The following is a 13697-nucleotide window of genomic DNA, read 5'->3' on the forward strand; positions in this document are numbered from 1 at the left end:
ACAAAGAGGGAACTGCTTTAGTTGCAGATCTTTATTACCAGTTTTCTCTTTTTACTTTGCATTTGCAAAGCACTAATGAGCCCAAATACCTAACTACTGTTTTCTCTGTCACCCTCTTAAACCGTTAACACTGCCTGTTCTGACTTGCCCTGCCAACACCACCCTGCCCAGTAGAGAACATTTGAAATAAAGACAGTTACTAGTGAAAAGTGATTTGTAAGAACAGACTGAGTAAATGAAGTGCAGCTGAGCTCATAGCATTTTTATTATAAATGAAGCTATTTTTGTGTACTTAAAATATATAGTTAAATTGTACTGCAAGGAAAATTTCTCTATAACAGATGGGCCCTAATAATTTAAAGTGGCAGTATTTGAAGAGAAAAAAGTTAGTTATCTAAAATGTCATCCAGTTCATTAAAACCTTTTTTACTGTAATTTGTAATCATTAGAGAAATTTTGGAAAATACAAAAAAGCACAAAGGGGGAAAAGGGATGGTTGATTATAGAGAATATCACTGGGGACCTTTTAGTAAATACATGTCCAGTCTCTCATAAATATATTTTCCCCATGTCATTATTCTTTTACCAAAACGTTTAAAATATCAGCTAAGTATTTCGTTTTTAGGAAGAACCATAGCTTCTTTAGCCAGCCTGCTGTTACTTATACACTTAGGTTTTGCAGTTTTTCCACATTATGGTACCGATGTTATGAACATCAGTGAGTATAAGTCAGACACATACCCGGAGTCCCAGAGAGGCACTGCTTTGTCAGAGGAAGACTTGTCTACTTAGCAGCCTGTGGGGTAGACACATGCACGCTCCGCCAGAGAGAAAGTTTGGCCCAGCTTGTTATACTCAGTCTGAATGCACAGCTTGATAAAATAGGTCTTTGTGTAGTTTCCAAATCATGACTGTTTCAATATCAAACACATTAGTAGAGCAGGATACAGAGTTCAACTGGAAGTTTTGTGTTTTTCCTCCCTGATTATTTGCGTGTGTGTGTTTATTTTACAAATTTCACAAATTTCTGTTGATGTTTGCATCTTTTCCTTATTGCAACAAGAGCCGATTTTCCTTAGCGTGCTGGAGGGGGAGCCTTTGCCAGGCACTGAACAGGGTGAAGGGTGTGTTGTTGTTGTAGCCCTCCTTGCCCTGTCTCTGGTGTCGTAGTAGAATTTGGGGGTTGAGGCCCAGCCGCAGTCAGCTAGCGTGTGGCCCTTCCAACCACGACGTGAGGAGGAAGGGGAGGAAGATACTGACCAGAGTAACTTCTGGAGAAGACTTTTGAATTTAGTTGTTCTGTCTAAACAGGAAAAGCACCCCACTTTATATGGAGGTTAAGTCGGGCTAATGCAGTAGAATCACTAACTGTGTTTCGCTCTTTCCCAGCGTCAATTTTAAAGACCCGCAGTTCGCCGAAGATTACGTTTTCAAAGCTGTGATGCTGCCAGGAGCAAGGTAACAACAATGCAGCTGTAGAATACAGACTATGTAGGTTTGTTTCTTATGAACAGTGTTTATCCCTGTAACTCCTGTCTTTTCAAATGGTCAGAAAACCAGCACCAGTCCTGAAGCCTGGTGACTGGGAGAAATCCAGCAATGGGCGGCAGTGGAAGCCCCAGCTCGGCTTTAATCGGGACCGGCGGCCTGTCCACCTGGATCAGGCAGCATTCCGGACTTTGGGGTGAGTGGTAGCTTTCTGTCATTTGTATAGTTTGAGTTTTCTGAATCATCCACGAAGCATTAAGTCAGCATTTATGCCACAGATATTTAAGAGACTTAAATGGAACTTTTTTGCAGATATTTTAATGACTTTTCTTGCTTTCTGTTTAAATTCACGGCTGTTTCTTTGGTTTATGCATTACTTTATGTATTGCTTGAGAATTCCACTGTTTTCTCTCTAAAAATTTTGCTATCTTTCTGACAGTTATTTCAAGAGAATAAAACATTCTTTTTACTCTCAAGAAAGTTTTAGCTGAATTAATGTTGACAGAATCCCTTTAAAGTGTACATTAGTACACAAAGCCACCAGTTTCCTAGATTTTTGCTTAACCAGTATTTGAACAGTAATGTCTCATTTTTGCTTGAATTTTCATTTGTCTTTTAGTTAGATTGAGTGCTCTTATTAGCTTTGAATTGCCTTTTTTCTAGCTACTGAAAGAACTGTGTATAGAGAGGGGGACTTTAAAACAATAACAGGTGAAAAGCTGGAATAAAAACAACAGGCTGGGGAAAACATGAATGAACTATTGTTTATTAATTAATGATAACTCATCAATAGGTATTTTCAGTTGATTGGAAAACCTTAAGATTCAAAATGGGATTTAGGCATTAGGTCGCCATCACCATGTACTTTCTACAGTGAATAGTAGGGGACAATGAGTGTGGCATAGTAAGTAGTTAAGAGCATGGGTTTTAGATCCTAAATGCCTGGATTCAAATGCCTTTCCTACCACTTGATATTTTTGTACAAGTTGCAGAACCGTTCTGTGCCTCCATACGTGTGTGTAAAATGGGAATAGTAATTATACCTACCTTATGAAGTTGTAGTGAGGATGCAGTGAGCTAATGTCTGTCAGGTGCTGAGAACAGTTCCTCAATGCTGTGGAAATGTTAGCTGCTATTGTGGTTGATTGTTTTGGAAATCTTTATTCCCAATAGTAGAAGAAATGCAAATTTAAAATATCCTTAAGATATCTTTTTGCACTATTTCAACTGTTTTCTAAAGCAACATAGAAGCACCTCTAAATGGAGTTCTGAGTTTTAAAGATACTCTTAACTTTGATCCAAATTTCTTATTCTTGGAATTTTTCCTGAGAAAATAATTTTAGAGGAGCATAAAGTTTATGCCTAATTATCTCCAGAGCATTGATATCTATAATACTAGTACTAAACTAGAGGAATGGTTTAGTAAAACAGAAGACATGAACATGGAAAGTAGTCTGTAGTTATACATATTGCAGTTGTGAACACTAATGAAAGATGTAGGGAAATGTTTGATATAGTAAATTTAAAACAGCATGATACAGAGTAGTGTATACAGTCAGCGCTCTGTATCCACAGGTTTTACATTCATGGATTCAGCCAACCTGGGGATCAGAAATATTGTAGGGAAAAATTTCCCAAAATTCCAAAAAGCAAAACTTGAATTTGCCACATGCTAAGTACTACACTGAACCCATGTGAATGAAGTGATTGTAGCTTATATGCAAATATGCAGATATTAAACCATTTTACATAAGGACTCCTTGGATTTTGGTATCCCCAAGGAGTATTGGATCCAATCCCCCAGGTACCAAGAGACAACTGTACAGTGATAAGACACACTGAAATATAATGCAAAAAAAAAGAAAAATAATTTTTGCTTAAATTAAGTAATAAATATTTAAATGATTATCCACTAAGAATCTTGATGGGACAAATGAACATTTGCTGTCACCACTAATATTAGGTACTGTTTTGAGCTTTGTTAATGAGCTTTTAAATTTGCATTATCTTAATCAGATCTAATTGTGAAGAGATGGCTACTAGCACTTGTTTAATTTGTATCAACTGTGATGTGATATCTCTTAGATATAATAATAATTTTCTTTGGTTGGGGGGCTCCTTTTACAGCCATGTTATGCCGAGAGGCTCAGGAACTGGCATTTACAGCAATGCTGCGCCACCACCTGTAACTTATCAGGGAAACTTATACCGGCCGCTGTTGAGAGGACAGGCCCAGATTCCAAAGCTTATGTCAAGTAAGTTTTTACTAATTGGTTATTTTACATGCTACATTAAACATTACAGCAAAGGTTGGTTTCTAATCTTCATTGCTAAAAGATTTATTGTATCCATGCAGAGAGAGTGGACTTAAAAAAGTATAATTTAGAAGAATTATAAGAGAATACTTGATGTAGTCTTCAGATATTTTACTGTGTATATATAGTTAATTGAATATATGAATTGGATTTATTTTAATTTATAAATCTTCTTTTGAGTGAGCATATGCAAAAAGAGGTATGTGGCATGTGTTGCTGTTTATTCCATTAATACAAGTGGTGGGACAGTTGCATCACATGCATAGATACGTAATTAACAACTGCTTAATTGAAAGACAACAGGATCCCTTCTTTTTTTTCTTTTTAATATATTTTGATTGATTTCAGAGAGAGGAAGGGGGAGGGAGAGATGGAAACATCAGTGATGAGAGAGTCATTGATCAGCTGCCTCTGGGCACACCCCTGCTGGGGATGGAGCTCACAGCCCCAGCATGTTCCCTGACTGGGAATCAGCCGCAGTCTCCTGGATCCCAGGTCAATGCTCAGCTGCTGAGCCCCGCCCAGCCGGCTAATATCCCTTTCTTGAACAAATTGTGCCTCAGAACCACCAATATAAAGTCAGGCATTGCTTCAGATAGGAATATGCCTTTAACCCTGTGGTTCTCAGAAGACCTCAGTTTTTTCCTGACCCCTTATCTTTTGCTTGTGGACAGAAGTGGTTCAGAAATGGTAACCATGAAAATAACTGCATGGCATTTGGATTGCAGTCGAAAAGAGACGAAGTAGTTGAATGTTAGGCTTCATAGGTTTTGCATTAATTTTAAATGGTATCCTCATTTAATGTTATTTTTGAACTCCATGGTTGTGCTACCTTATCAAGAAAGTCTAAGTCATGTGCCAAATTTTCAAAACCACTTTCTTCATGCAGCCCTTTGTTCCTCATTCCTGGTTGTCTGGTTGCTACCTAACCAGATGACGTCAGAATGGCAGGGGGAGTGTGGCAAAATGCTAATAATATTTGTTAAATCCAAGTGTGATATCTCAGTAGTTTTCTGAATCTTTGGAATATTTCATAAAAATTTAAATTAAAAAAAAGAAAGAGGACTTTATTCCCTATGTTGTACATTACATTCCTGTGACTTATAACTAGAAGTTTGTACGTCTTAACCCCTTCTCCTTACCTGCCCATTCCCCACCACCCCTCACTTCTCTGGCAATCATCAGGTTGTTCTCTGTATCTATGAGTTTGTTTCTGTTTCATTTTGTTGGTCTTAATTTTTAGATTCCACATATAAGTGAAATCATACGGTGTTTGTCTTTCTCTGTCTGACTTATATCGCTTAACATAACACCCTCAAAGTCCATCCATGTTGTCACAAATGGCAAGATTTCATTCTTTTTTATGGCTTAGTAATATTCAGTGTGTGTGTGTGTGTGTGTGTGTGTCTGTCTGTCTGTCTGTCTTTATCCATTCATCTGTCAGTGGACCTAGGTTGCTTTTATACCTTGGCTATTGTAAACAATGTTATAATGAACTTAGGAGTGCATGTATCTTTTTGAAGTATTTTCATTTTAACCAGATAAATACCCAAAAGTGGAATTGCTGGGTCTATGGTAGCTCTATAATAGTCATAGTCATTTTGACAGGTGTGAGGTGATAGCTCATTGTGGTTTTAATTTTCATTCCCTTACAATTTGTGATTTGAGCATCTCTTTATTTTTTAGTATGTTTTTATTGATTTCAGAGCGAGGAAGGGAGAAGGGGAGAGAGAAACCATGAGAGAATCATTTATCAGCTGCCTCCTGCACACCCCCTGCTGGGGATCCGGCCTGCAACTCAGGCATGTGTCCTGACCAGGAATAGAACTGTGACCTCCAGGTTCATGGGTCACCACTCAACCACTGAGCAACACTGGCCAGGCTGAGCATCTTTTAATGTGCCTGTTGACCATCTTTATGTCTTTGAAGAAATGTCTGTGCCCATTTTTTAATTGGATTGTTCGGTTTTTTATGTTGAGTTATATGAGTTCTTTATATATTTTGGGTTTTAACTCTTTATAGGATAAATCATTTGCAAATATCGTCTTCCATTCAGTAGGTTTCCTTTTAGTCTTGATGGTTTCCTTCACTGTGTAAAAGCTTTTTAGTTTGATGACGTCCCCTTTGTTGCCTTTGCCTGAGGAGACATACCAAAAAAAATATTGCTAAGACTGATGTCAAAAGTTTAGTGCCTATGTTTTCTTCTAGGAGTTTTATGGTTTCAAGTCTTACATTTAAGTCTTTAATCTACTTTGAGTTTGTTTTTGTATAGAGTGTAAGAAAATGGTCTGGTTTGATTTTTTTACGTGTATCTGTCCAGTCCTCCTAGCCTCATTGAAGAGGCTGTCTTTATCTCATTGTATTTTCTTGCCTCTGTTGTCTCATGATATACTCTTAATATCTTTGTAATGACTATAGGACTTTAAAGTTAATTTCTGGTATTGGCAATGTGTACTGCTCCTCTTTTCTTCTTCATTAGTATTGTGAGGGCCTGTTTAACATTGTTGGTTTAGTGTTTTGTTTCTGTTTTCATTGAGCTAACTTTTAGCTTTGTGAGGTCCCCCCCATTGTATATTTGTTTTTTATTGATTTCTGCTTGTCTTTCTTATTCCCTTCTAGTTTCTTTGGAATTAAATTGCTGTTTTTTTCCTGATTTGGGGGGATGGAAACTTAGGTAATTTATTTGCAGTCTTTCATATCTAATATACGCACTGAGTGCTATATATTTCACTTTAGCTTCATATCATATATTCCTTTTATTTTGTGTCATATATTCATTGTTATTCAGTTCATAATGTTTCTGATTTCCATTTTTAGAATTATATATGCATAGATCATTTAGGAGTAATATTGCTTAAATTTTAAACATGCATGCTGCTTCTAATAATACATATTTTTTTAATTTTAAATTTAAATGTAAACTAAATTTCTACAAATAGTACTGCTGGATGAAAAGGTTATGTTGAATTTCTGAACTTTTGGTTAATATCACATTAATCTCCAGATAAGAGCATACCCATTTGTATTTCCTACAGCAGCAGAGGAAAATTTCTAATACCCTAACTCCCACCAATATCAGGTGTTACTGTTTTTTAAAAGTTCTTGCTAATTTGATAAGCAAGGAAGAGTGTATCTTTGTTGTAAGGTATGATTTTTAAAAATTGCTGCTTTGATCACATTTTCACTAACCCATTTTTCCTTTCATAAATTGCCTGTTCTTATCCCTTGCTGATTTATTACTTTGTGTGCAAGTTTTTCTCTTTATATGTGAGAGCTTTTTAAATCTCATTTTAAGCAGAAGAGTGCACAGTCACATCTCCTTTCTAGAACCACAGCTGTGTTGGTTATGGAAAAAACTTGGTGGTTCTAGTTAGGGAGAGAGAATGAAGGTCAGAAGTGGTCTGTGGTGAGCGGATTCAGGGTGGAGAGGGTGGAGAGGAGGAACTGAAGGGCCGGGTAAGGGACTGTGACAAGTGAGGGAGAGAAGATTCCGAACAAGGCTCGTGTGCCCTGTGATACCTGTGTGATGATGGGGCCATCAGCAGAATTCGAACCCGGGGGTGAAGAACTGCGGAAGCGTGTGATGAACATGATCTTCGTGGAGGTTGAAGGACGAGGGCATCGAAGTCGCCTGCTGGAGGCTAAGTGTGGGTCCCAGACTTGCTCAGGAGGGAAGAGGGCTGGAGAGAAAATTGGGAATTATCTGCACATAAGCCAGAAGTGTAAAAGTTCAAGAAAGGTTTGGGCAGGTTAATGGATTTGAATTGCCCTTGGTTATAAGGGAACCTGGAAAAACTTGGCGTTGTGAAGTTGGACTTCCTGGAAGGAACTGTATCGTACATACCATGTACTATCCCTGATAACCTTTGGAGGTGTGTTGGATAAATAATTGGCCTAATCTGGAATGGTCATTGCCAGATAATAAATGGTCATAGTCGTATGATAAGCCTAGACAAATGCTGCTGTCAGGAAAGGAAATCCCATGTTCTGTGATCCCCCCGTACGCTATACATCATTCAACATATAGTTTGACTTCTGTTTTCTTTAGTTTATGGTTATTAAGACTTTTCTGGCATATTTACTTTATGGTCTGTTTTGACCTCTAGATTTCATATTTATGCAGACAGAACTAATCCCTCTTACCTGTAATCAGTCTATTCATCTGTCTATTCATCCATACCTCTTTGTCTTTATCTTTTAATTTTTATCTGATCCCTTACATTTATGATTTGTTGAATACTCAGTCTTTTAGGGTAGTATTACCCTCCTAAAAAGGGCAGTGCTTTCAAATATTTTAACCAAGATCTCTTTTTCTCTCCCCATGAGTCTTTGTTTGTCAAGATGCTTACTACCAAAGTATAGTTAAGCATATGTTAAGTGTGTTTATTTTTCCTTCCTGTCTTCATTAGATACGTGTAATAACGTTAATTCTACACTTTCAAAATGTTGAAAGATTTCAAATCCTAATCCTGCCTTGAAAAACCCTAAGCTCCTGAGTCCCCTGATTGAGGCATTGGTTCTCCTCTGGTCCTTCTGAAATAAAATATCAGAAAGAGTCATCTCAGCCAACAGCACAAGTACACGTGAAACTCGGAGTAGTGTAGTGGGGAGAGGTTAAGAGGGCTTACGCTGTGGCTTTCACTCTGTCCCTTAGTAGCCTTGTGCTCCCAGGCAGGTTTTTGTCAGTCACCCCATCTCCTAGTTTCTAAAATGATAGGGATACCCATGTCACAGAATATTCACAATCAACGAGTTTAGTTATTGAACACTTGAAACCGGGCCTGGCACATAGTAAGTACTATGGAAGTATTATGTGATTTTTAAAAAAAGTCTGGTTTCTTTTTTGTAGAATTTTAGTTAGTTTTAGTTAAATTGAAATCTACATCGTTTTATCAATCTTTTAAAATATTTTTAGTGTCACAGCTATTTTCTTTATGGGGTGCAGAATTACACTCAAGAAGGGCATTTGGTCAAACTGCCAACTCTGTCAAGTGTCTGCTTAGGTGTTTCTTACTGGAGGTCTTTGATTTGTCTTTAATGTGTCAGTTTTTGGCTGATGAGTATTGTCCAGTTACTGATAACTTCTTGGAGAGCTGTGCAACCCTGAGCACTCAGTGTGAATGGAGCATTTCCATTCTGCAACCCAGAGAACCTGCTACATCACTTCTCTTCATTTCAGTCTGTAAACTTGACATTGAGCCCCATTTGAAATGTGATTTTTGATTAGTGCAATCAGTAAACATGGAATTTTTCTGTGATTGCCACGCTGGTTATGTAAATTGTCACTTGAGTTATTTGGGAAGCCTTGGTTTGTGTGGCCTTAGAAGCTCTAGAAAAGGGATACAGTTTTAAAGACCAAAGGAAAAAATTAACTGTCCTTTTTCCTCTCTCACCTGTACCTTTCTGAAGTGCATTTCACTATCTCAGATTTTTTTTTCTTTCTCTCCAATGAATCTTCTCTTACAGCCATACAAATGGATAGTTCAATAGAAAGGTTCCCCCTTTCCAAAAAAAATCATTTATACTTAATGAATTTTACATTCCAATTCTACTTAGAAATGTTGGTGTGCTTGTAAGTACTGAGGGCTTTTCTTAATGCAGATATATGTTTTTTTAAATAATTTTTGTTCGTTTTTAAATTTATTAGTGACCCTGTATGGGAGCTTCTGTAAGCACTATGGAGAGTGTGTCTTCTTTGGCAATACCATGTATAAAGAGACATCATGAAACCAGAATCAAGGCGTTGAGTCTTACTGGTAAAAGGGTCGTGTTTTCAGACTGGCCACAATGGTTCTGGCATGTGAAGTGCAGCACTAGACGGGAGTCTAAATGAAATCCACTGTATTTCTTTTGACTTTTGTTATATTAACTAATTTTGTATATATAACACTCTAAAATAAAATACTTCTTAACTGATTTTCCCTAATTTTTGTACAATATTTGAATAGACCAAAGGACTTCAAGTTTTACAAAGTAATGATCAGAAAAGTGGCCCAATTGTTGATTTTACTTTCAGTAGTTTGCTTTCTCATAAATGTTAGTTAACTCGTTGAAAATGACATAATGTGTTGAGGTAAATGTACCTTAAGTTTTCCCATAGAAATAAACCGCACAGATGAAATGATGGTTGTCTTCTAAGTAGTTCTGGTTTTACCTCCTCTAATTATGATTTTCCGATAGTGTTTAGTTTGTAGTAGTGATTTGGCAGTTATTCTGGGCCTACACTGTGATCCTTCTCGCCCTGTTTTCTGTGGACTGCGTGGTGATTAGCCTCCTGAGTGTCTGTCCAGGTTTTGAATATATTAATAACCACCATGAAACCTCCTCAGCATTGTTTCTCAGTTTGACTGCTACTAGTCTGGATTTTAAGAGATTTAAAAGGGACTTAATTCAAGTCAACTAGAGATGCCACCTCTCTTTCAATTTAGAATGAGATTCTTGGAAATAATGGTGATGACGGCTTCTCCATTCCTTTCCAAGAGAGACATCTCATGGGTTTGGCTGTCTTGGACCTATGGGCAGCAGGCTATGGAGCTGCAGATGCTGCTGGTCACGGCTGCTTCCCGGGGGTAGCTTGTCCATTTAGGAAACTTTCTCAGTCTAACACTGTCAGCTGAGTTGAGGTGGGAGGAAGCCTGGGGCAGAAAAAGCCAGTTGTCTCACACTGGAATCGTGAGCAGCCAGGTGCTTTACTTGTGCCGTATTGTCCTCTGCAGGGGCTTTTAAAACACAATTCTCTTTTCTCTCTTTTTTGTTTTAAGTAAACCCAGACTGCATTGGGAGGGGGAGGGTCTAAAGAGAGATAAGATTTTATTTCTTCTTTCCTTTAAGGAAGTAATTTGCAAAGCATGTTTCTAGTTTATGTTTCCATTAAAATGTGAGCCTGAATACATTATGGTAAGCCTTGTTGTCCTTGGGTCTCAAGCGTCTGGAGGAGGTTACTGTCCTCACACAGTGAACTCATTAGACAACTCCTGGAACCAGCTGTTTTAATTAGGTCACACACAGACTCTGCTGAAGGGTGGCCAAGGTGACTGCAGGACTGGAGACCAGAGGGGCAGTTGGTTGATAGCAGTCTACTGAGCTACTAGCCTCCCCTGCTCACTGGTGGTGTGGTGTGTTCCTTTAACCCCGCTCATGTGGAGGAGCAGTAGCCGTTTAATTGTTTCTTGTAGTGATATGTTGCTCGTCAGCTTTGTGTTAGGGGAAGAGGTTTGACTCAGAAAGCAGTAGAAAGGTGGGTGGTCCCTTTATTAACATGCCTTTCTGGCCTGCATTGGAGAGATTGTGTGCTCTCTGCTCTGTTATGATAGCTAGGTAAGTCAGGGTTCCTTAGTTTACACATCTAGGGAGAAAATTTCAGGATTTCTATTATTAAAGTTACTATGCGCTAAATTTGTATTTGTGGAAAAAACCTAATCCATTCCTTTAGCACAGCATTTAAAATATAAATGTAAAAATACATACATATCTTTACACACACAGGCACACGTACATAGTGAGAGAGAGAAATGAGTGAATTTAATGACCAAGGTTACTAAAACTGTGTTTTGTTACCAAAGGAAGAATGAACAAATTTACTGACCCTGTTGGTTTAGTATCTTTTTGCATTTCCATTCTGTATAATTCTGCTAGTTTATTTAGTTTATATTGTCTCAATTTTTTTGCAAGAATTTTTAATTCTAAAACATGTGGGTAGCTGAATAGTGATTACTTATAAAAAAACAGCAACTGCTGTTTAACTCTTCCCTGTTTATTTTTCAGATATGAGGCCCCAGGATTCCTGGCGAGGGCCCCCTCCCCTTTTCCAGCAGCAAAGGTTTGACAGGTAATAACAAAGCAGGCAACACTTTCAAATACTTTTCCACGTCAACCTGTGAGGTTTGGGCTTTTCGAGTTTGAAATATACTTTCTTCCTAAACAGTTTCTCTTGTGCCTGATCTTTAGGAAAATAGATGCTGAAACACATCGAAGTAAAATGCTCATATTTATATACTTTCCTAACTTTTCTTGGTTCTTGGCCTTTATTTTATTGAAGCTTTTGAGGTGCCCTGAAAAATGCAACACAGAGAGCTTAAAACTGTATTAGGTTTTGGTAAGGCTAAACAAATTTCTTTTTAGGGGGGTTGTGCAGCTTAATGAGGCATAACTAATGGGGTTCCACTTTTCTCATTTCTGTGCCGGCAGCGCAGCACCAGTACAGACCAACCATTGATTCCCGCCACAGACCTCTTCAAGTCCTAATCAGCTTCTTTGGTACAACTTTTTCAGGGCTGACAAGCCTATTGTAGGGCAGTGTCACTGTAGGTCAGTAGTTATTAGTTGCCACTGAAAACAGTTTCTTTAACTACTTAAGACTGAACTGAATTAAACGCAGAAGGGACTCAGAAGAGGATTATGGGATCTGCAGTCTAATAAGTACCGCGGACTAGGAAGAATGTGACATGGTTTAATAACAAGGGATGTTTGACATGTGTTCTTTCATTGATAAGTTGTGTGCTTCGGAGTCAGTTGGTCTCTACACCACTAGACTGCTAGGCATGTTATGAATAATTATGTTAACATCTATAGAATAATTTTTTAAAGAACAACTTTAAAATCTATCATTTCATGCTGGTTTGCTGCCTCAGTTTGTGCTAAAATGAATTAAGCCTGTCATAGTAAGGCTTCCTTCTTTACCTTCCTAGTTCTGATCTGTTTTGTTCCCCTCTCCGCAGTGTTTTAGGTCTGATCTGTTCACATGTAAAATGAATCAAGTGTTGTTATGAACAGTGGTATAAGTGCTGCACCCCTTTCAAGAAAACTCTCTCCTAAAGACTAAAAGACTCTAAAACTTCATTATTTTCTTTAAAAAGATAAAAGAAACCGTGTTATTCAGTTGTTTGTTAATAGTCTCAACTACTTATTGCAAGCTGCATTTTAAATTAAGACAACTGGTAATGCCCCTATTTGTTGTTTTCAACTAATTGCTCAAAGCATACACCAGATTTACTACTTCAACATCCTCAGAGTTGCACCATTTCCAAAAAGAAATTAAATGAGTAAAGGGTAAAATTTTTCTAAATTACATATTATCACATAAAGCTGATCTCTTTTTAAATAACTGTCTTTCTGAATTACTATTGTCAAGTTTGATTTTAAAACTTGGTTTCCTCACTTTGTTGCTTTCCTCTTTCCCATATATATATATATTTTTTAAATATATCTTTATTGATTTCAGAGAGAGGAAAGGAGAGGGAGAGAGGGAGATAGAAACATCAATGATGAGAGAGTCATTGATCTGCTGCAGCCCACAACATGAGCATGGGCCCTGACTGGGAATCGAACCCCGATCGCCTGGATCCTAGGTTGACGCTCAACCACTGAGCCATGCCCGGCCGGGCTCCCATATTATTAATAATTGCTAATATTCATCTGCTCAAAGTGTCAGCACTGTGCTAACTCTTAGAAGCATGACTTCATTCATTCCTCCTCGCAACCCTTTAAGATGCTGTTATTTTTACAGATGAGAAAGTGAATGCTCAGAGGTTCAGAAACTTACTGAAGGCCTTCCTTCTGTACCGTTCCTTACTCAGAAACTTTTCACTCGAACAGAACTCCTGAGAACACTTACTCAGAGCCTAATAGTACAGTAGAGCCATAGGCGCTTCAGAGGATGTAAAGGATCTACGTCCATTTCTGAGGCACTTTCTTTCCCAATAGCTCTCCTTTCCGCCACGCGTTAAAAGTTTTCCTAAGGTCATCACCATTGTCCCAATGTCCGTTGTATTTTTAGTTTTTTCTGCCCGAGCCAAATATTGGTATTATTCTTGCTGACTTTGTGAACTCAGCAGATTAGGGACAAGTTTTGTGGGGCATTTTTGGTTTAGTTTTAGTCAGAAACTTAAAATCATG

At 38.0% G+C, this 13697-nt stretch overlaps 1 protein-coding gene across 1 annotated transcript in view; it reads left to right on the forward strand.

The window, feature by feature from the left end:
• The window catches only part of XRN2 (5'-3' exoribonuclease 2), a 64682-nt gene that overhangs the window by 44373 nt on the left and 6612 nt on the right, over nt 1-13697 (forward strand). The window contains exons 25-28 of the mRNA XM_081150094.1: nt 1390-1458; nt 1553-1684; nt 3616-3743; nt 11568-11631. Of these exons, the coding sequence (XP_081006220.1) occupies nt 1390-1458; nt 1553-1684; nt 3616-3743; nt 11568-11631 (393 nt within the window). The remainder of the gene's footprint in view (nt 1-1389; nt 1459-1552; nt 1685-3615; nt 3744-11567; nt 11632-13697) is intronic.

Source organism: Miniopterus schreibersii (assembly GCF_964146895.1).
Source record: "Miniopterus schreibersii genome assembly, chromosome: 10".
Lineage (NCBI taxonomy): Eukaryota > Metazoa > Chordata > Mammalia > Chiroptera > Miniopteridae > Miniopterus > Miniopterus schreibersii.